Below are 24344 nucleotides of genomic sequence, written 5' to 3' on the forward strand. Positions count from 1 at the left end.
CTTGCAATTAGAATATTTAGCTTAGGCTATAGTCAAGAGAAACTACGAAGAAAGGTCAAATCTTGGCATTGAAGCAACAAAAATATATTTGGCACCAAAATGTTCAGATAAATCTGCTGAATAAAATATCCAAAATCATCTGCGCAAAAATGCACTTTTTGTCAAGGAATATACCCCTTTGGCCAAGGAAACCTTTTGTCGAGGTTTTTCAGGAGAAAAAAAAAACACCTCAAAATTAAATTTCAGCTTCAATCATTTTATCAAATCATTTCAAGCATGTACAACGACTTGAGTATATTACAATGATACTTCTAAACACCCCAAAGAACAGAAAGGTGAATAAAACTATGTCTGCTTATGAATTTTATCAAGAGAATCCGCCAAATAATATTTCCAAAGGAATCTTTTGAGAACTAAGGGTTCTTGAAAAAAATTCCTTGAGAAGTAAAATCTTTACCTTGGTATTTGAAACAAGTTTATAAGCGGTTAGACCTAACCTATCTTTCCTGACTATGGCAACGATTAAACCTGACCAACAAGATACCACACGAACTGTACGATGGTAGTTGCCTCAATCAAATTTCAGGTTCTAGGGCAATACTGGCAAGTAACGGAGCCTGCATAAGGAAAAGCACGGACATAGCCATCCGCTCTCTAAAATGTCAAAATGTCATTGTTCTCAAATACTTTGCTTAGTGTTAATGTTGAGTAGTCTTCCAATATTATGCATTGACAAGGACTTTAAACCAGCAATATTGTACCATAACTTCATTCGTTCAGAAAAATTTTAATTTTGCTTACTACGGGCCGTGGTTCGTTCTTTACTAAATTGCAGCTACCGCTGTACCCATGAGATTATAATATGATACCTGTAGGTTATACTACTATTCATCACAATTTCGTAAAACAGAATTTTCTTCAGGGAAAGCACAGACATAGAACCCTACACTAAAATATCAAAATGTTTGCGATTTTCCATAAGTTCTAACAATTGTTCAAATACTTCACCTAGTGTTGGTGTTTAGCACTCTTCCAATTTTATGTAGTGACAATGATCTTATATAAATTTTAACAGAATAATAATTCCATCAGAGCATACTTATAACAATGCATTGAAAGAAGTTTTCAAAAGAGAATACTAAAAGCAGTGACAAATTTTATATATATATATATATATATATATATATATATATATATATATATATATATATATATATATATATATATAAAAATAAGATGTTTGTGGGTTATGTCTGTCTGTCTGTCCGCATATGACGTCTGAATTATTACATCATATACCAATTCAAAAACGAAACTATACAAGCTGATGTAGCTGAGTTGGTAACGCGGTATGTTCCAGGTTCTAGGTTCGAGAGGTTCCAGGTTCAAACCTTACAAAAACTACAAAAAAAACAAAAAAAAATAAAAAAGCTAAAAAAAGTAAAAAAATGGTAAAAAACTAAAACCTAAAAAAGAAAAAAACTAAAAACTAATAAAAATAACTAAAAAAAGGGTAAAAACTACAAAACAAACCAAAAACCAAAAAAAAAACTAAAAAAAGGTAAAAAACTGAAAAAACTAAAAACTAAAAAAAGAAAAAAAAAGGAAAAAAGGAAAAAACTGAAAAATAAAGGAGAAAAAGAAAACTAAAAAAATAAGAATAAAAATAAAAAACTAAAAAAAAGGGTAAAAACTACAAAAAAAAACTAAAAAGAAAAAAAAACTAAAAAAGCAAAAAAAGGTAAAAACCAATAAAAAAGGCACAGGGGGATATATAAATGAGGACGGGGACACAGAGAAGGTCCGAGGTTCTAGGTCCGAGAGGTTCCCGGTTCGAATGTTGGCTTTAGCATTAATACTAAGAACCTACAATGGCAACAGCCGAGGAAGCTGCTCAAAGAGTCTATGCCAAAAAACTTGCTGCTGATAGAGAAAGTAAGAAAAGAAAGCGTGCCGAGGAATCACAAGAACAGCAAGAAAACAGCCTTGCAGCTGATAGAGAAAGTAAGAAAAGAAAGCGTGCCGAGGAATCAAAAGAACAGCAAGAAAACAGGCTTGCGGCTAAAGAACGCAAAACCGCGCAGTTAGATGAAAATCCACCTGGAAAGCGAGAGTCAAAACATATCAAAACTGAAAATGATAGCGATGATGATTGGGTTTGGGATTTTGACTTGGATAAGGTCATCAATGCCTACCAGATTTAAGTTAAAAAACAAAGGTTCGGCGATATGTACTTCATAGTGACGCTGAAAAATAAAGAAGAAAAAAAAACTGAAAAAATGTAAAAAACTAAAAAAAACTAAAAAGAAGAAACACTCAAAGATAAATTACAGACCGGGACACAAATGACGACCGACACAGAGGGAATATAAATGACGACCAGGAGCCTCAAAGAAAAATTACAGACTGGGAAACCCGGACACAAATCACGACCGGGACGCAGGGACACAACTACAACGGGGACGCCGGGGGCACAGGCGGGATATATAATTGACGACTGAGACACAGGGATTGTTTGAATAGAAATTACAGACCGGGACACCGGGACACAAATGACGACCGGGACACTGGGACACAGGGAATATAAATGACGACCGGGACACTCAAAGAGAAAATACAAACTGGGACACCAGGACACAAATGACGACCGGGACACAGGGAATATAAATGCTATTTATATGCACAGACAATGGGACAGCGAAGAATGTTGTATATTCGCATGTTTTACGTAGTTAAAAATATATATTTATATCTATCTCTATTCACAGGTGGGACACAGGGACACAGCTACAATGGCGCGTAACTAATATGGCGCGTAACGACTTACGCGCGCGGGGGGGCTTGGGGGGGCAAGAAGCGCCCCACCAACTAGGTGTTGGGGTGGCGCGAAGCGCCACCCCAACAGCTAGTATATATATATATATATATATATATATATATATATATATATATATATATATATATATATATATATATATATATATATATAATTGTCACTGCTTTTAGTATTCTCTTTTGAAAACTTCTTTCAATGCATTGTTAATGGTAGTCCGCAAAATTTTAACAATATAGTCAACACATTTGCAAGAATGAAGTCATACGTTTTAGAAAGCGGAGACCAGCAATTTTCCGAACATAAAACAGACTAATTAAACAAAAATCATAGGATAATGTAAAAAATCAAGAAACCATGAGGGGGGATTGCCATCTCTGAATAAATCATACTGTACTAGCATGCTTAGCATTCCATGATATAACTTTCAATTTCTGTAATTATGTAGTCTTTATATGTTCTAGTGAATTATAAAGTAAAATCAGATAGACCGTTTGAAAGAAAAAAATAGAGTCGAGATTCCTGATTCCCCACTTGGAGAGGGCAACTACCTTCGCTCCCCCTCCCCCCGAAACAACGCGTTGAGGAGTTGAAACCGTAAACAACCCGCACTTATAATATTGAAGTTCAACAACTTATCTTTGATGTTTACCTCGATAGTTATTTCAAACCCTGTTCGGCATAGACTTAGAAATTCAAATCTCAGGTTTTTTTTTTTTTTTGCTATTTCATCGTTTTATACATTACCTGAACAATTTATGTCATTATTCGGAAATCTTCTTCTCATAATTACAGACCTAAAACAGGGGCAGAAATTCACAGAAATGAAGGTAGGAGGGCAGAGATTTTTTCTGAAGATATTTTTTTTTTTCAAAATGCAAAAAAAGACATTTTTCGAAATCTAGGAGGGGCAATTTTTGCTTTTTCTAATTTTTTTATGAAAATACCAAAAAAAATATTTTTCCAAAATCTCAAGTGACAATGAACATTGTAAAATCTTGAAGATTGAAGAGTAGATACGGAAACGGCAAAACCAAAATAACTAGTTCAAAAACTCACCCTCTTATCCGTCTTGAAAAAATTAACATCCCCACTTATCGATTTTTTTTATTATTTCTGTTTTTTTAACTTCATATTCTTTCTATCTGAATATCAAAACAATCAACATGTAATGGTATTTGATTAAAATATCGTCATCTTTCGGATGCCCTAGAACAGCTCAAATTTTGACAATGGGAGAAAGGAGACGCGGCAATTTTACAATGAGTTCTCCTAACCATGCACCGCTCTTCTTGGTACCGAAAATACCAATTTTTACAGAGAAAAAATTGGAACTCGCGGTTAAACTTTCATCCAGGAGGACCTATGCAAACCCCCCCCCTAAATTTTTGTCCAACTCATTAAAACGCATATGGAGAAATTTGGTTTGCTTTACATTTTTTGTACGGCCCTCCCCCCCTGAAAAAAAATCAGGATTCACGACTTGGATCTGCACGAACCAATAGATAGTGACATTCGGACAAGATCGATGGCTATTTATTACTGATCAGGCAGTTAGAAGAAGGGACAACATGAATTAATCCAAGTTGAAGGTACAATTATTTCTCCATCAATTTACGGATCTAAACTGACAGGCAAATAAATTCAGTTGAAAGGTATTAGTTGTATGGACGTGTACTCCAGACAATTTTGATGATGACAGTTGGTCAATTTAGATGAAGTATTGGCCCCTATTAGTGGGTCGAAAGCTTTTCATCTTGGTTTTTGCTCTAAACGATTGGATAGAAGGATTTTCCGCTAGCCAATTAAAACGTTTGAAATTATTCGCTCTTTAATTGTAATCGTCTTGTGAAGCCTTCGTGATCGTTTTGACGTGAGCGTGATTCATGGTTTTGATCGTGATTCGACCATTTCGAACTTTGGTTCTAGTATACAAGCACTCCTGCTCAGAAGGAAACACTATGAGATTTTATGAGAACACTTATATCATTAATAAAACACTAAATATCAAATAAATATAAAAATAAATAAATAAATATAAAAATAAATATAAAAATGTAAAAATAAAAATAAATATAAAATATAAAAATATAACAAAAATATAAACAAATAAATATAATAAAAATAAAATTATATAAATAAATATAAAAATTAATAAATATAAATAAATAAAAAATAAAACACGTGTATATCATTCCTAAAATATATTCATTTTACTTTATCCTTCCTCTCTAATATGCAAAATAATAGACAAATTAAATGTTCGCCATACATTTTTCCATACGTCACTCCTTTCCTCGCAACGGCAAAGAAAACAGGACAGAACCAACGTCGACGAAGTCAGGAGAAAGAAACATGGAGAATATATAATTCAAGTTTTTTATTCAAATTCTTTATTAATCTTTAACAATATATATTTAAAACTATTCACATAACATCCCCGGCAGGGAGACTGGCTCGAAAGCCAGTCTAATTCGGGCTATATATTTATATATTGAGGGAGGGGGCAGGGATAAGGCAAAAGGAATCGCTTTTAGGAATAATATAAGTAAGTATTTTATAAATATTAAGTTCTTTTCAAAGTTCTGGGTACTTGTCGGTTATTCAAAACACACCAAAGAAGTGATGTTAGGTTAACCCTGATGAAATATAAAAAAAAATACTATGATAAAATAATATTTTAGAAACAAAATTACCGAAACCCAACCTAGCGTAACCTAACCCCCACCCTCCTAATGTGCTAATACATAGCCCAAAGTATACAAGTCCAATGCATTCTGTCTAAGTACAAGGTATTGTATTTTCCACAACTTTTTTTTTGTAGCTATGAAACCGGTTTTCTGAGATGTAACCTAAGCGTAATTCTTGAATGTGTTCCGAATCAAACAGTTCGTGGTAACGAACTGTAGTAAGGAGCGACCCGGCTCAATAGTAACCAAAACTCTAAAAAATGGAATTTGGATACCAATACATACATCAAAAGAATTGCATTTTAATGCTGATTTTAAATATATAAGTTTCATCAAGTTTAGTCTTACCCATCAAAAGTTACGAGCCTGAGAAAATTTGCGTTATTTTAGAAAATAGAGGGAAACGCCCCCTAGAAGTCATAGAATCTTGACGAAAATCACACCATCAGATTCAGCGTATCAGAGAACCCTACTGTAGAAGTTTCAAGCTCCTATCTACAAAAATGTGGAATTTTGTATTTTTTGCCAGAAGCCAGATCACGGATGCGTGTTTATTTGTTTTTTTGTTTTTTTGTTGTTTTTTTTTTTCCAGGGGTGATCGTATCGACCCAGTTGTCCTAGAATGTTGCAAGAGGGCTCATTCTAACGGAAATGAAAAGTTCTAGTGCCCTTTTTAAGTGACCAAAAAATCGGAGGGCACCTAGGCCCCCTCCCACGCTAATTATTTTACCAAAGTCAACAGATCAAAATTCTGAGATAGCCATTTTATTCAGCGTAGTCGAAAAACCTTACAACTATGTCTTTGAGGACGACTTACTCCCCCACAGTCCCCGTGGGAGGGGCAATAAGTTACAAACTTTGACCAGTGCTTACATATAGCAATGGTTATTGGGAAGTGTACAGGCGTTTTCAGGAGGATTTTTTTTGGTTGGGGGAGGGGTTGAGAACAGGGGGATATGCTGGGGGAACTTTCCATCGATAGTTTGTCATGGGGGAAGAAAATCTCCATGAAGGGAGCGCAGGATTTACTAGCATTATTTAAAAAAAAACAATGAAAAAATAAATATGAAAAAGTTCTTTCAGCTGGAAGTAAGGAGCAGCATTAAAACTTAAAACAAACAGAAATTATTACCCTTTTGAGGGGCTCACCTCCTCCTAATACCTCGCTCTTTACGCTAAAGTATTTTTAGCAATTTCAACTATTTATTCTACGGCTTTTGTGATTCTGGGGTCATTCTTAATGAATTGGGACAAAATTTAAGCTTTAGTGTAAAGAGCGAGGATCTGACAAGGGGGCGAACCCCCTCATACATGTAATAAAAATATGAGAATACAAAAGTTCTTTCCGTAAGCTAATTTATAAGTTACGTAAATCTTTTACTAATAAAAATATTCGTAAAAAATTAAAAATTCTAGTTGCCTTTTTAATTAACCAAAAAATCGGAGGGCAGCTAGGCTTCCTCCCCCGCTCTTTTTTTCTCAAAATCATTCGATCAAAATTATGAGAAAGCCATGTAGCCAAAAAAAAATGCAAATTTTGTTTTAATTATTCCTCTGCGGAGAGCCAAAATCAAAACATGCATTGTAAGGAGCGACATTAAAACTTAAAACGACCAGAAATTACTTCGTATATGAAAGAGGCTGCTTCCTCATCCACGCCCCGCTCTTTACGCTAAAGTTTTTTACTGTTTTAAAAAGAAGAATTGAGAGAGAGTCAAACTTTAGCGTAAAGAGCGAGGCGTTGATGAGGAAGCAGCCTCTTTCATATACGAAGTAATTTCTGGTCGTTTTAAGTTTTAATGTCGCTCCTTACTTTCAGTTAAAAAAACTTGTTTTTTTTATTTAATAACCAACAAGTACCGAACTCTGTAATGTTTCCTCCTAAGGAAGAGTAATTTTAAACTAGTTCCGAAACATTTAAGCTAACATGAAAATTACTTTTTCTGGTGGTTGTAAGTTTGAATTATTGCAGGACTTCATTTCGGCTTCTCTAGCTCTTAACTTCTTAGAAAAACCTGTTTTTCAGAAGGTTTTTTTTAAATAATCCCTAGAAGAAGCAGATTAATATATATTTTAATTTTTAAATCCTAACATAAAATAAAAAATTGAGGTCGATAAAATTTTGAACCTAGAATTGCTGAGACTTCCAGGATTTTATATCGCCGCATATTAAACATTCGGTGATTTCAACAGTTCCTTCCACTTATCTTGATTATTATAGAGATTTTATTTTGTTTTTTCGTCAAAATTTTAAAAATAAATGCCGTATAGTAAGCAAAATAAAGAAAAAAGTGACATAAATAAAATAAATAAGCAACAAAATAATAATCAGAATAATAAATTTAGAATTTTTTTTGAATTACATAATGTTTGATGCGAGTATTTACGTTAATTTCTGTTCGTTTCGGGTCTCATTTATTTTTTAACAGCAATTTCTGGTCGTTGTAAGTTTGAATTATTGTATGACTTTATTTATGCTTCTCTTAAGTTTTAATATAGCTCTCAAATCTTCTTAGAGAAACTTCTTTTTCAGAAAGTTTTTTTTAATTAATCCTTAGAAGAAGCAAATTAACATGTATTTCTATTTTTTAAATCCTAACCTAAAATAAGAAATCGTGGTCAATAAAATTTTGAACCTAGAATTGCTGAGACTTCCAGGATTTTATATCGCCGCATATTAAACATTCGGTGTATTTCAACAGTTCCTTCCACTTATCTTGATTACTATAGAGATTTTATTTTATTTTTCGTCAAAGTTTTAAAAATAAACACCGTATAGTAAGTAAAATAAAGAAAAAAAATGATATAAACAAAATAAATAAGCAACGAAATAATAATAATAAGAATAATAAATTTACAATTTTTTTTAATTAGATAATGTTTGATGTGAGTAGCCTATTTACATCAATTTTTGGTCATTGTAAGCTTGAATTATTGTAAGACTTTAATTATGCTTCCCTTAAGTTTTATTATAGCTCTTAACTCTTCTTAGAGAAACTTCTTTTTCAGAAAGTTTTTATTTTAATTAATTCCTAGAAGACGCAGCTTCAACAAAGGCAAAAACAATCATAGACTCTTTAAAGAAAGACTAATTTATGTTTGATATCATTTATCTCCTCTTCATAAATACCTGTTCTTAGCAGTAGTTATTTAATGGACACACGGGGTGAGGTAAAAAATATTGCGAAATATCGGTCGATAACATCCAACCTATCTAGAGCATCCCAATTTTTAACCATTCTCTTATGCTAAACCATTTAGTAAAATTTTTTTGCTGAAAGGAGGGGAGGGGCAAAGATAAATGGTGAATAACTGGTACAAGGTCAATAAGAACCCAAAAGACGATTTGAGTAATTCAAGAAGAAAAATCCAAATAGTCAAGGTGAACTAGTACTAAGACCGTACTCAATTATCTTAGTATTCCAGGGTCCAGGAAAACGTCACGCCAAATAGCTTGCACAGGACTGACGTATGTTGCTTCCTGTTATTAAACAAAACTACATTTCTTATTGACAAACTCGTAGAAGCGCTAAATTTCTAGGAGAAGTAACTTGAACAAAGCCGAATATAGTCCTAGGTCCTACAAGGGAAGATTGATTGACTTTGGATGACAAAGGTCTCTTTTTTTCTCCTCTTTATCGGCACTTAGCTGCTTATAGCAGCGCTTAATTAACGAGCACAGGGAATAAAGAGAAAAGAAAGATTGGTAAACATCAATCCTTAGCCTGGGGCATCCTGATTTTCTGCTCCTCCTTTTAGGCTATTCAATGAAACCCTTTAGTGGGTAAGGCGTTGAGATCTGTTTTGAAAATCATATTGTGATGCAGAACTGGAACAAAGTAAATAAGATCCCTAAGGACGATTCTGTGGATTTGTGAACTGTCCTAGAGTGTTTGCGCCTCATCAGCAGTTTGTCTCATGTGCTCATCAGCAGCTCTAGTTCCCAAGGGCTAAGAATAAAGTCATGTCTAAGAATTGTATTGGGTTAACTCCTGTTGTTTTCTGTAAAACTTCATTTCATATCACCTGGACTGAAAGAAAACTATATTCCTAGAAGAAATGACCCCCAAAAGGCAAAACATTTCAAGGCAGCGGCGTGACGCCACTTCCTTGGAACGTCACGGCCGCTGCCTATAGACACTACTGGCGCCTATAGGGGGGAGCAGAGGAAATTTTCTCCTCTAGATTTTTTACTTCCCCCTAGATTTTGAAAAATATCTGTGTTTGTATTTTCATTAAATAATGTATCTTTTGGTGTTTTCATTGAGAAAACCTAAAGAAAAGCAAAATTGTCTTAGCTTAGACCATAAAAAAGATATTCCCCTGTCCCCACATTTTCATGAAGAAACACCACTGGATGAAGTTAAAGGGGGACTAATTTACACTGGATGATCAAACCCTCTTATTTTCTCCTCTTTATCAATACCTAAATACCTTTTCTTGGGATTAGTTAAATAATGAACAGAGGGGATAAAAACAAAGCTAAGATTGGGAAACGCTAATCTTTAATTTAAGGCACCCTAAATTTCCACTCTACTCCTTTTAGGTTACTTATTCAAACCATTCTATAGTTGGGGGAGGGGGAGTATTGAAAAAGAGTCACTTTGTTTTGCAGAACTGGAAAAGAGTCAATAGGATCCATAAATACGATTCTGTTGATTTGAATTCCTACTAAGCTCAAACCCAATTATCTTTCAGATTCTAGTTCCCTAGAACTTAGGATAAAGTCACAACAGCTGTACAGGACTGGTCCCCTTGTTTCCTATTAAACTTCATATCTTACCACCTGGCCCGAAGGAGCACTAAATCCCTAGAAGAAGCAACTTCAACAAAGGTAAATATAATCCCAGGTCCTTTGAAGGAAGACTAATTGACTCTGGATAACCTTAGTCTCTCTTTTTCTCCTCTTTATCAATGCCTAGATAAATACCTGCTCTTAGCAGTGGTTAATTAATGAGCAGAGGGGATAAGGAGAGAAAAAGATTGGGAAACATCAATGAAGTCTTACACTTTTAATGATAGGGAAAAGCTGAGGGAAAACTTCCTATCCATAGGTAAACTCAACCAAGGCAACGGGAAACTAGGAGGATTACTTTTTTTGAATCACGTCATGGATGACATAGAGACACTAGACAATCAAACCTCTTCCCGCAATTAGTACAAAAAACAATATATCGGAAATGGATATGCTTCGCGGTATGGCGTATCCCTTCTTTTCTCAGGGTTGTGACATCTTGCAATTTACCATTATTTTTAGCGACTTCTTTTCCGGTGATGTTTATCCTGAAATAATAAAGGCAATTTTCTCCAGCAAATTCCATTTCTGCTACGTTTTGTCTTTCTTTTATCTTGGGTTTCATATACTTGCAAAACGGAATCAAAACAGTAAAGGCGAAAAATCCGTTTTATTTTGATATACTTCACAGCCAATGCGATTATACTACTACTACTACTAATAACTCACTACAGCACCAAGCCGCCTGACACAACTACGCACGCTCCTCCTCCAACCTAATCTATTCAAGGCCTCCTTATTTACACCCTCCCAGGAAGTTCTCATTCCCTTTAAATCTTTATTTATGACATCTTCCCAACCCAGACAAGGACGACCTGCTTTCCGTGTAGCCCCAGACGGTTGGCCAAAAAGGACAATCTTCGGCAATCTGTCATCCTTCATCCGCAGAACATGGTTTAGCCATCTCAACCTTTCTTTCATTATAGCCCTAGAAAGCGGGGTTGAACCCCATTTTTCGTACAACCTACTGTTTGAAATACGGTCAGTCAGCCGGGTACCCAGAACAATCCGTAGGCAATTTCTCTGGAAAACATCTAGTAAATTGAGATCTGCTTTTCGGAGCGCCCATGCTTCAGAGCCATATTTGACCACTGTCATCACTGTAGCTTCCAATACTCTAATCTTGGTTTGCAGACTTATCTTTCTATTCTTCCAAACTTTTTTTTAACTGTGAAAAAACACCCTGAGCCTTACCTATTCTACTTTTAACATCCTCACTGCTCCCACCGTCTTTTTACTAATAATACTACCAAGGTAAGTGAAGCTGCCAACCTGATCAATCTCTTCGTTACCCAACGTCACCTTTTCATCTTCACTTATTCCTAGCCTTAGTGACTTAGTCTTCTTCACATTAATTTTCAAGCCTATTCTAGCACCCTGAACTCGCAAAAGCTATAAAGATTCATTCATTTTGCTCACACTTTCATCTAATATGCTTAAATCATCAGCATAATCTAAGTCCAGGAGCGTTTTTCCTCCCCATTTGATTCCGTGGTCTCCAATTGCCTTTCCTGTACTCCTTAAGACGAAATCCATCAAAATGATCCATATAAAGGGGGATAGAACCCAACCCTGCTTAACTCCTGATTTAATACAAAACCAGTTGCTAATCTCGATTCCTACCTCAGCCGCAGCAGTATTATTCTCGTACTAAGCACAAATCACTTTAATGTGTAATTCTCTGATTTAGAGGAAATGAAACATTTTTTAACCAAACCTCATAGAAGTAAATTACACTTCTGCAAATGCGACCAGAGGATAAAAACCCATGAAAAGACTTCGACTCGTTGAGAATATCTTACCACTTTTATATGCAACTCGACACTCTGATTATAAGTATATCTCTAAAACCTTCGGTAAATCAGAAATTAGCGATTTATTAATCTTTTGGGCAAATTTTTTTGGTGCAGACGGGACGAATTTTGACCTGTAGTAAGGAGCGATCTGGCTCAACAGTAACCGAAACTCTAGAAAACAGAATTTGATATCAATATATACATCAAAAGAATTGTGGTTTTATGCTGATTTCAAATATATAAGTTTAATCAAGTTTAGTCTTTCTCATTAAAAGTTACGAGCCTGAGAAAATTAGCCTTATTTTTTTATAGGGGGGAGCATCCCTAAAAGTCACAGAATCTTAATGAAAATAACACCATCATATTCAGCGTATCAGAGAACCCTACTGTAGAGGTTTCAATCTCCTTTCTGCAAAGACGTGGAATTTTGCATTTTTCGCCAGAAGAAAGATCACGGATGCGTGTTTAACGAACAGAAATTATTCCGTATATGAAAGAGACTGTCCCCTCCTCATCACCCCGCTCTTTACATAAGTTTGGCTTTTTCTCACAACTCTACTTTGTAAGACAATAGAAAACTTTAGCGTAAAGAGCGGGATGTTGAGGAGGGGACAGTCCCTTTCATATACGGAATAATTTCAGTTCGTTTTAAGTTTTAGTGTCGCTCCTTACTTTCAGTTAAAAACTAGTTTTTTTTTAATTCAATTTCTAAACCATGAGATTTTCTCCATAGATAGATCCTCCCACGTAACCCGTTCACCCTGCCCCTACCAAAAAAATCCTCCTATAAACGTCTATACAATTCCCAATAAGCAATTCTATATGTAAAAAATGGGCAAAGTTCATTACTTGCATCCCTTCCCCCGGGGATTCTAGGGGATTAAGTCATCCTCTAAGACACAGTTATTAGATTTTTCGACTATGCTGAACAAAATGGCTATCTCAAAATATTGATCAGATGCCTTTTGGAAAAATGAGCGTGGGAGGGAGCCTAGTTGCCCTCCAATTTTTTGGTCACTTAAAAAGGCCACTAGAACTTTTAAGTTTCGTTCGAATGAGCCCTTTTACGATATTCTAGGACCACTGGGTCGATACGATCGCACCTGGAAAAAAACAAGAGCTAAGAGCTCATATGGCACTTGTGAGGAGGTCGGGAGAGCCAAGAGCTCATATGGTATGAGCTCTAGCTAAATTCTAAGAATCAATAGATTGCTTTAAAAGGAAAATTAGAGGCTTAATGCCGGTCGGGATTTAAAATAAGAGCTCTGAGTCACAAGGTTCTTCTAAATATCAAAATTCATTAGGATCCGATCACCCACTCTAAGTTAAAAATACCTCAATTTTTCTAATTTTCCTCTCCCTTCAGCCCCCCAGATAGTCGAATCGGGGAAAACGACTTTATCAAGTCAATTTGTGCAGCTCCCTGACACGCCTACCAATTTTCAGCATCCTAGCACGTCCAGAAGCACCAAACTCACCAAAGCACTGAACCCCACCACCTAACTCCCCCAAAGAGAGCGGACCCAGTCCGGTTGCGTCAATCACGTATCTCCAAGATTTATAAGAGTTTTCCAAGAATTCCGGTTTCCCACTCCAACTCCCCACATGTCAACAGATCTAATCGTTATTTGATATAAGAAATCAAATTTCAAATTCATTAAGATCCGGTCACCTGTTTTTAAGTTAAAAATACCTCAATTTTTCAAATTTTTGCAAATTAACAACCCCCAGCTCCCCCAAAGAGAACAGATCCGCACCAATTATGTCAATCACGTATCTATTACTTGTGCTTATTCTATCCATCAGGTTTCATCCCGATCTCTCCACTCTAAGCGTTTCCCAAGATTTCCGGTTTCCATGATTTCTGTTTCCAAAAAAGGAAAACAATGGCATATCATCATTGAGGTATCATCATCTATTTGGATAGTGGAAAATATCCATCAAGATAGGTTTTTGAGATTTGTCTGTCTGTCTGTCCGCCCGTCTGTGCAATCGAATATAGCGGGAGAACCGCCAGTCAGATTTGTATTGAAATTGAACTATTTGGATTAAAATTGAGCTCAATTAGGGCAATTGGGCTTTAAGTGTTAAAAAAAAATCGAGTTTTTTCATTTAATTCACTGTAACTTGTATATGGAGATGAATTTTGATGAAAATTGAATAAAGATGCCAAAGAGTATGATATGCATTGAGTTCTGGGATGGGGACCCAAGCTTAATTAAAAGTTGAGTTTTTCATTTAATTCAGTATAGCTTGCGAGAGATTGATGCATCTCAGTGAAGATTGAATCACAGGTGCCTAAGACCGTGACAGGCATCAAGTTTTGAGATGAAAACCCTAGCTCAGATAGAGCGAGGGGGAGTGGGTTTTAAGTGCTGAAAAAAGTCAAGCTTTTGGTTTAATTTAGTATAACTTGCGAATGGAGCAACGGATCCAAATGAAAGCTAGACCAAAGATGACTAGAATCAGAGCTCATATCGAGCTCTGATATCACAAGCCCTATCTAAAATAGGGCGAGGGGGAGGGGGTTTCAAGTTTTAAGAAAGTCAAGTTTTCCTTCAGTTTAGTAGGGCCTATAAGTACTTCCACCCATGGCTTGCCCAAAGCCTGGTAATAACCCTTTTCCAAAGTAAGTCATAATGAAGCCAACCTTCAACCAAATACTCCATCCCCAGAGAAAAATTACTTTGTATGGCACTTGGAATTTACCAAGTGACATACAGTGATCGCAAATTCTTTAGGTCTGTCGGTCTGTCAGTCCCGGTCTTGCTAGTTCAGGCACTTCCAGATAAGCTAGGACGATGAAATTTGGCAGGCGTATCAGAGACCAGAGGAGATTAAACTTGAAATAGTTGTTTCCCCGATTCGACCATCTGGAGGGGGAGGGAGGACGGTTAATTTGGAAAAATTTGATCGGATCTTAATTAAATTTGATATTTAGAAGGATATCATGTCTCAGAGATCTTACTTTAAATTCCGACCGGATCAGGTGACATTGGAGGGGAAATCTAAAATCTTGGAAAATGCTTAGAGTGGAGGGATCGGGATGAAACTTAGTGGGAAAAATAAGCAGAAGCCCTAGATACGTGATTGACATAAACAGAACGAATTCACTTTCTTTTGGGGGGAGTTTGGGGGAGGGTTAATTTTGAAAAATTAGAAAAAATGAGGTACTTTTAACTTACGAAGGAGTGATCGGATCTTGAATTTCATCGGATGAAATTTCATATTAGAAGGACCTCGTCACTCAGATCTCCTGTTTTAAATCCCGACCGGATCTAGTGTCATTGGGGGAATTTGGGGGGGACTGTAAATCTTTGAAAACGCTTAGAGTGGAGTAATCAGGATGAAACTTGGTGGGAAGAATAAGCACACGTCCTAGATACGTGAATGACATAACCGAAATGGATTCGCTGTCTTTGGGGGAGTTGGAGGGGGTGTTAATTCGGAAAAATTACAAAAATTAAGGTATTTTTAACTTAAGAGCGAGTGACCGTTCGTGAGGTAATTTTGAATTGATATTAAGAAGAAACTCATGTCTCAGATCTCTTATTTTAAACCCCGACCAGTTCTGGTGACATTGGGGGAGAGTTGGAGGGGGAAACCGGAAATCTTGGAAAACGCTTAGAGTGGAGAGATCGGGATGAAACTTGGTGGGTAGAATAAGCAAATGTCGTAGATAGGTGACTGACGACACCGGACTGGATCCACTCTCTTTGGGGTAGTTAGGGGGGTCCAGTGCTTTGGCGAGTTTGGTACTCCTGGACGTGCTAGGACAATAAAATTGGTAGGCGTGTCAGGGATCTGCACAACTTGACTTGATAAAGTTGATCTCCCCGATTCAACCATCTGGGGGGGGGGGCTGAAGGGAGAGGAAAAATTAGAAAAATGAGGTATTTTTAACTTGCGAGTGGGTGATCGGATCTTAATGAATTTCGATTTTTAAAAGGACCTTGTGTCTCAGAGCTCTTATTTTAAATGCCAATCAGCATCAAGCCTCTGATTTTTCTTTTAAATTAATCTATTGATTTTTATAATTTTGCTAGAGCTCATGCCATATGAGCTCTCGGTTCTTCCAACCTCGTCACAAGTGCCATATGAGCTCTTAGCTCCTGCTTTATTCCTTTTTTCTCAGAAGATATTCGGCTTAGTTTCATGGTTTTTGCCACTTCATGGTGTGAAAACTGCTGCTAGAAATAGATAGGTTGCAACTTCTGCCGTTTTGTCTTCTAGTATATTTAAATGTGAGCTTGCATCGTTCCTGCGTCCCCTTAAAAGTTCAGTTTCTTACGGTAATATTGGTTTGTCTTCTGTTGCATATGCAGACGACGTTCTTCTTGTTGCCCGGACTCGCCGTGGATTGCTTTCCAATTTTACTATATTAACCAATGAACTATCTAAGATTGAACTGTCAGTTAATGCGTCTAAATGCGAGTTTATTTGTTTTAATAGCCCTTATGCGGTCGCTCCACTCGTTTCTGGGACTGCAATTCTGCCATGTTCTTCTTTAGTTAGTTGCCTTGGTCTGTGTCTCGGTCCAACACTTTCCACTACCTTTTCATCTCTAGGGAATCAAGCCGTGAAAAACCTTCGCGTCGCTTATGGAAAAACATACCCAAACAAAAGCTGTTACAACCGCAACGGTTTGTGCATGATTTATAATGCTTATTGCGCTCCTGTGCTTTTGTTTTTATCAGGCATGGCTCATCTGTTTCGTAAGAAAAATCCCCATACTCTACTTGCGGTTTATTTCAGATATTGCCCGTTCCTCCTCCGGCTTCCTAGATGGCACCAAAACAGAAAAATAATTGCTCGATTTGGTTTAATAGATATGCCTTCTTGGATTCAAATGTAAAAAGAATATCTACTTTATTCACGTTTACGACCCTCTGCAGCCTTTTTTCCATATTGATGCTGGTTAATTAGTCCATACTGTCTTTTTTTAGTTTGAATTTGTTTTCTTGCTGTTTATCGTTTTTGTTTATTTATAATACTCAGTACTTTTTGTTTTTTTTATACTTTTACGTATAATAAATTCATTCATTCTGCAGTTTGACCAGCCGTATGGAATGCGTCTGAATCAGCAGGCTTGCTGCAGGCCCGTGATTTTATAATATATGTTTGTAGGGAGTTTTACCGACCATCTGAATTGACTACACAGTATGCGGCTTGCTTGAGTGAAAACCAGCCAAAGGATATAGATGCCATACATTTTCATAGCGTGTCTGAAATTTAACTTGAGAACTTGAGGCAGTTTCCTTGTAAAGGTGCCGAGGGCGAGACATGTCATCAATTGATTTTTGATTATTGAGCTTTGGTTTCTCTTATTAAAAAAAGTCTGCAACTGACTCACTTGGCTCCTTACTTTTAAATTTGAGTTTTTTGTTGCTAAGGTTTTTACTTATTGAATAAGAGAATGAACTACTTTATTACCTTTTATCTGTTTTAAAGCTAATCCAAAGTTTATTTTTCTATTTTCAATATTTGTTCCACCATTCCGAGATGTTTCAGGATAGCCCTGTATTTTTTCAAACGTGCCAGATTTGACTTAACACTAACCGCCAGAAGTTCAACTATATGTGCACTGTATTAATCCTGTCATGTGATCTGTCTGATCCAATCAGAAGTTTTTTGACTGCACTTAATTGTTTTGATAGTCTTTTTCTTTCAAGCCGTTGTGTTGAAAATTGGTTCAGATTATTTTTTGGACTTCGTTGGGTGTCTACCAGCCAAACAAGGAAAAAAATATTTTCAATCTTTTTTTTATCATTCCCACATGTTTCAGAATAACCGTGTGTTTTTTCAAACGTGCCAGATTTGACTGAAAACTAATCACCAGAAGTTCAACTCTACGTAAACTGTGTTAATCCTGTCATGTGATATGTCTGATCCAATCAGGAGTTTTTTGACAGCACTTAATTGTTTTGAAAGTCTTTTGCTTTCAAGCCGTTGTGTTGAAAATTCGTTAAGATTATTTTCTTGGACTTCATTGAGTGTGTACCAGCCGAACAAGGGAAACGGTTAAAAACGATAAAACGGAGATTCTGGTTCTTGATTAAGATTCCCAAGAGAGGAATGAACAGGGACATTTTATAAGCAAGGGAAGAGGCTAAGAAGCCTTCAGAATGGCTTTTAAAAAAGGTAGTATGGGCTTTCTATCAGAAATATATATAATATATATAAACACATTTTTTTATGTGTTTGTGCTGTTGCATTGGTGATTTCTCTTTTCATGATATATATATATATATATATATATATATATATATATATATATATATATATATATATATATATATATATATATATATATATATATATATATATATATATATATATATATATATATATGTATATATATATATATATATATATATATATATATATATATATGTATATATATATATATATATATATGTGTATATATATATATGTATATATATATATATATATATATATATATATATATATATATATATATATATATTAGAATAAATACTTGAAGTAGTACTTGAAGTAATACTTAAGTACAATTTTGGCAAGTACTTGATATTTGATACTTAAGTAAGAATTTGGTAAGTACTTATTACTAGATATTTAAGTAAAAAAACAATGAGTACTTAATACTTGATACTTAAGTAAAAATTTGGAGTACTTGTTGCAGCACTGGTTTAAACTTTACTTGCCCTTTCTTTCCTTTTTTGGTTACTGGTAACAGTTTATGAACAATTAAAATATGTTGACAAGAAGAACCAAACTGAATTTTGACGATAAAGTAATGTATTCAAAAGAATACAAGAATAAATTCAAAAGAGGAATGTATGAAATTATGAGGAAAACTGCAATATTTTGAAATCAGAGATCAAGCCTGAATAAAGCAGTGACAAGTATTTATTGTAAAAAAGGGGGTTAAACTTACTTGTAATTGTAAAGTATGAAGATTGGCTTCTTTCATTCTCTTTACTGCATTCTGGATATTTCTTAGCTCCTTTAAATTATCTTCTGAAAAATGAAACATTTCATTAAAACAATCATTACTTGTTATATTTGGAAATTCGCTTAAAGTAAATGTTTACAAGACCTTTTATTTTAATGCATTTTTTTACCAATAAAGTTGATTGTTTTCAGCGGATAAACAAAAGCTAGAAAAATAGGTTTAACTTAAAACATGGCTTTTAGATTCTGAGAAAGCATCTTTGATATTAGAAAAACATACCAGAAATAACCAAGACGGCAACATTTTGATTTTTCTCTGAATTATTATAGGACCTTGAAGATTCTACAGTCAACTAGATAATTAGCTGTAACTTTGAAACCTGTATTTCCAGAAGAACGTCCCGTCAACCGTGTTTTGAATTGTGGTGTGAGTTGGTAGAACATAATAGTTTTGAAAAGGTATACAGGACGGGAAACGTACGTAGATTACAAGGTCGTATCCAGGGGGGGTCAGTGATTTTGACCCCACCCCATCCCAAAATGTTTGTACAACTCGTAAAAACGTAACAAAACTGAATATAAAACAAACTTAGATGCGTTTTTTAAGGTTCTTTGTAATCCCCCAAAAAAGTCCTTTTGTAACACCCCCCCCCCAAAAAAAAAAATCCAGATACGGCCCTGGCAGATTTTTTTTTTTTTTTTGGGGGGGGGGGGGGGTAGGTTCGTCTTCGTCAAGATAGAAAAAGGTAACCACTTGAAAACTTGGGGAAGATGGAAGGTGATGTATCGCAAAAATCCTTAAATTTTAAGAGGGCGGCCCTAAAGGGAACGCAACTTACGTGGGAGGATCTTTCCATAGAGGAGCTTTTCGTGGGGGAAGAGAATTGTGCATGATGGGGGCGCTGGATTTTCCAGCATCACTTAAAAAACAAGCAGAAATTAAATAAAAAACAAGTTTTTTTTCAACTGAAAGTAAGGAGCTACATTAAAACTTGAAACTAACAGAAATTATTACGTATATGAGGGGGTTCGTCCCCTCCTCAATAACTCACTCTTTATACTAAAGTATTTTTAGTAATTTCAAAAGAGTTATTTATTCTAATTAAACGGCCTTTGTGGTTCAGGGGTCATTCTTAAAGAATTGGAACTAAATTCGAACTAAATTCGATTTGGAGCGTAAAGAGCGAGGTATTGACGAGGGAATATAGGAAGATAGGGAAGATAGGAAACTTCAAGTAATTATAACTTCAATAATTATAAAGCATAATTTTTAATTTTAATAAGAGTTAGGAGCTACTAGCACCATTGGCAGCAACAATGTGCACAGGAGGGACTATCAGGGACCAGATTTCCCCCCCCCCTCCAACTAACGCAAATTTACTTGAATTTCTGGGCAATTCGTATTCGATAATTTCTTTACTATTCTTCCCCCCCCCCAATTTTATTCATTACTGCCCCTGCCCTAAAAGATGAATACATGCCTAACGTACTGTATATCATTACTCGGCAGAGCTACAAATTTTCAAAACAAGGCTAATCTAACCTAAAATCTTCTGAAAATTGTAGATTTATATAAATAGATATATTTTACAGACTAGACCAACAATTGAAAAAACTGAATAAATTAAACTTCAATAATAGAAAACCAAAATAATTAATTTGGTCTAAAACCGTGCTTATTATAAAAGGGAAGAGCACACTTCACTTGAGGGGAAGGCAAAATTTGAGGGGAACCAGCATAATTTCATAGATCTTTATCAAAAACATTTAACAAAATGATAATGAATGGACGTCTGTGTGGGTGGTAATATTTTAGTTACAGAATATAAATAATATTTCAATATTAGAGGACAAAATTCTGATTCAATTATTTTCTTAGTTTGGGATACAGATAAGACAAAACTTAAAAGATAGAATGATCAAAGCTTGATTTACTTTGGGGGGGGGGGAGCTCCTCCACCTCCCTTTCTTCAAGGACCAAAAATATTAAAGTCGTTAGAATTCAAAATTTTTATCATTGATAGTCACCCAGGTCGGCCAAACCTAGGAAACCAATGGGAACAAAGGACAAAGGACACCAGCGAAGCCTCCTCCCCCCCCAATATATATATATATATATATATATATATATATATATATATATATATATATATATATATATATATATATATATATATATATATATATATATATATATATATATATATATATATATATATATAATATAATATCCGTTGTTGGGAAACTAAGCTCTAGGTTTAATCTAATTTAACTAGCACATAATTTCATAATGTCATAATGGTAAGCATAATGTCACCAGTGTTTAAGTGGGGTATTACTAGAACTCAAATAATTTGAATACAATTTTAAATAAAAATTAATATTTCTTAGCCCACATTGCCTTTCTATTTACAAATTTAAACCAATGAAAATACAGAAAAACCGGTATAATAATTTAAATGAGATAGTGGACAAAAAACCACTACTGGTCTAAAATAAAGTAGGAAATTTTAGGCATTTTTTTAACTTGTGCGTAACTTGTTGTACAATGCTTGGTGCATTGATTTTCACTACAACTAAAGAAAAATACTTGATTTGTCTCGTAATGTTGTAACTCTAATATATTTTTCAGTTGAGGCGTGTTTCTAAATAGCTAAATTTATTTTTCCTTTCAAGTTCAGAAGTTACTGTCTAATAAACAATTTGTCATTTGTAATTTTTAAGTTACGTTTTTTAAGTTTATTTAGGTAGGTACTTCAAAATACAATCCCGGGACCTGCTTTAGTCTGTAGATCCATCGCTGGAAGTTTCATTTTTCCTAACCTAACCTCTTTCGAAGATAACAAAAAGTAGCTCGTCTGGAATTTTACCTTAATTAATAATAAAAGCAATAATAGTAATACATAATAAAATTATATAACAACTAAAATTATAACTTTAGTGATGAAATATTCCAGGCAGCCATTCATAATTTTTTTTTCCTCTTTTCCTGGTAGATAAAAATAAAAGGAAGAAAAAGAGGGAAATAAATTCTTTAGTTGGAATAGTTCCAAATACCTTGGGATTACTTCCAAGGAAAAACCAATTAGCTTTATGGAGAAGGTGTAAAAAAGAAGTTCAAGAGTAAAAGCCATTCTTTTCACTTTAACGATTTCACATCTTGACTGTCCGAAATCCAAAGACATTAAGAGTGAGCAATATTTTAACGCACTAATTAACAGATTAATTGTAAATGAAATGAATTAAGTTGGAAATCAATCAAGTTAATTCAGACTTAAGCTACAATTCTCTGCATTTAATTCAAAATAAGCTACAATTCTCTGCATTTTGATTCAAAGCGACTTGAAACAAGTATGTATATATATATATATATATATATATATATATATATATATATATATATATATATATATATATATATATATATATATATATATATATATATATATATATATATAGCGGTTCATAAAGATTTACCGCTCATCACTTGTTAAAGATGAAAGCAGGAACATAACTTCAGGTCCTAAGAAAGTAGGCAAAAGATGGGCATCCCATTTTGAAAATATACTTAAGTGTCCCCCACTCCATGAATGAGAAACTGCAGCTGACACCCCATTTTTATATATTGACGTAAGTGCTGATCCTCCAAGCACTGTAGAGATAGAAGCGGATATCAAAGAAAATAGAGAAGCATATTAAAGATGGCCGTACGTCGGAAGTCGATGGGATAACGGCTGGGATGCTGAAGACATCCCTTCGAGCCTGTTTAAATGTACGGACTGCTCTCCTAATAGCAGTTTGGAGCATGGGAAAGGTCCCACGTGATTGAACTAGAGATATTCTAGTCAAACTGTTTAAGAAGGGAGATGCTCTTGATTGTGACAACTGGAGGGTGATCAACGTGACTTCATGCCAAGTAAAATCTTGGCCACAATTATACTGCAGCGTTTTGAGAGCAACTCTTGACTCACATCTAAGGGAAGAAAAACATGGGTTCCGGCCCGGTAGATCATGTTCTGAACTTATTTTTATCCTCAGACTAATTTTATCCTCAGACTAAAAAGCTTTATATGCTCTTCATTGATTTAAAAAAAAGCGTTCACCTCCATCGATCGTGGTGATCTATGGAAGATTTTGAAATTTTATGGAGTACCTAATAAAGCAGTCCATATAATAAAGGCCCTCAACGAAGACAACGAATGATGTGTCAGAACGGAATATGGGAAGACACGACTCTTCAAGATTCTCTCTTGGGCGAAAAAAAGGATGTGCATTATTCCCGTTGCTATTTGCCCTAGAAATGGATTATGTCTTGCGACATGCATCAGGCTTTGGTGTAAAAATCAGTGGTCAGCAGTTCACAAACTTAGATTTCGCAGACGACGTAGTACTTCTAGAAGGGGCGAAGCAACGTTTACAGCTACTACTTGACACCATAGCGGACAAAGCTGAGAAAGTAGAATTAATAGTAAATCTTGGTAAATCGAAGAGCATGGCCACATCCAACTCACCTTTGATCTTTAAATGCAACGAAAAAACGATTGAACAAGTGCTGGAGTTAAAATATCATGGAAGTTGAATCGAATATGACGGCGGAATAGTCAACGAGATAAAAAGGACAATTGAACAAGCAACATCAACATTCAACAAACTGAAATCAGTATGGCGAAGCAAAACACACTCTTTGCGTCTAAAGCTCCGTTGTTGAGTAGCAGCGTCATTCACATTCTTCATCATGCAAGTTAATGCTGGAAGCTGAATGTCCAGCTGGAAAAACGTATCCTAATATTTGAAAATGTCTGCCTCAGAAGAATCCTTAACATTTTGTGGCGGGACAGGGTCACGACCGTAGTGGTCCGCAGACGAACAGTACAACCGCCAGTCACTTACCTCCTGAAGCAGAGAAGATGGATATATCTTGATCATGTCCTCCGAATGTCAGGAGACCTTCTTCCGAATGCTGTCTACGAGTGACAAATCGAGGGTGGGCGAAAAAGAGGGCAACCAAAAGACACCCTCCGGCGACAGTACGGCCAAGATTTGCGGAGTGCTGAGCTGCCGTTACAATCACGATGGGAGGACGTCATGGCTGCTGCTCCACTCTGGTACATCTGGCGAGGTTTTGTTGATGCCCTTATGTGCCATACCTGGCCCTGGAGGAACTAAGGTCTAAGATGTTGTATTTTGGTTTTTTTTTTTTTTACACTAAAACAATTCTTGATCCCACCCCTTGTTCTAACATAGTTGTGTTTTGAAATCTTGGGTTCAAAGCTTTTTTATCTGTTGAGCAGGAA

General features: G+C 35.4%; 1 protein-coding gene across 1 annotated transcript in view; it reads right to left on the minus strand.

The window, feature by feature from the left end:
• The window catches only part of LOC136037586 (rho guanine nucleotide exchange factor 28-like), a 330822-nt gene that overhangs the window by 285554 nt on the left and 20924 nt on the right, over nt 1-24344 (minus strand). The window contains exon 3 of the mRNA XM_065720307.1: nt 19034-19116. Within this exon, the coding sequence (XP_065576379.1) occupies nt 19034-19116 (83 nt within the window). The remainder of the gene's footprint in view (nt 1-19033; nt 19117-24344) is intronic.

Source organism: Artemia franciscana, chromosome 17 (assembly GCF_032884065.1).
Source record: "Artemia franciscana chromosome 17, ASM3288406v1, whole genome shotgun sequence".
NCBI classification, from domain to species: Eukaryota; Metazoa; Arthropoda; class Branchiopoda; order Anostraca; family Artemiidae; genus Artemia; species Artemia franciscana.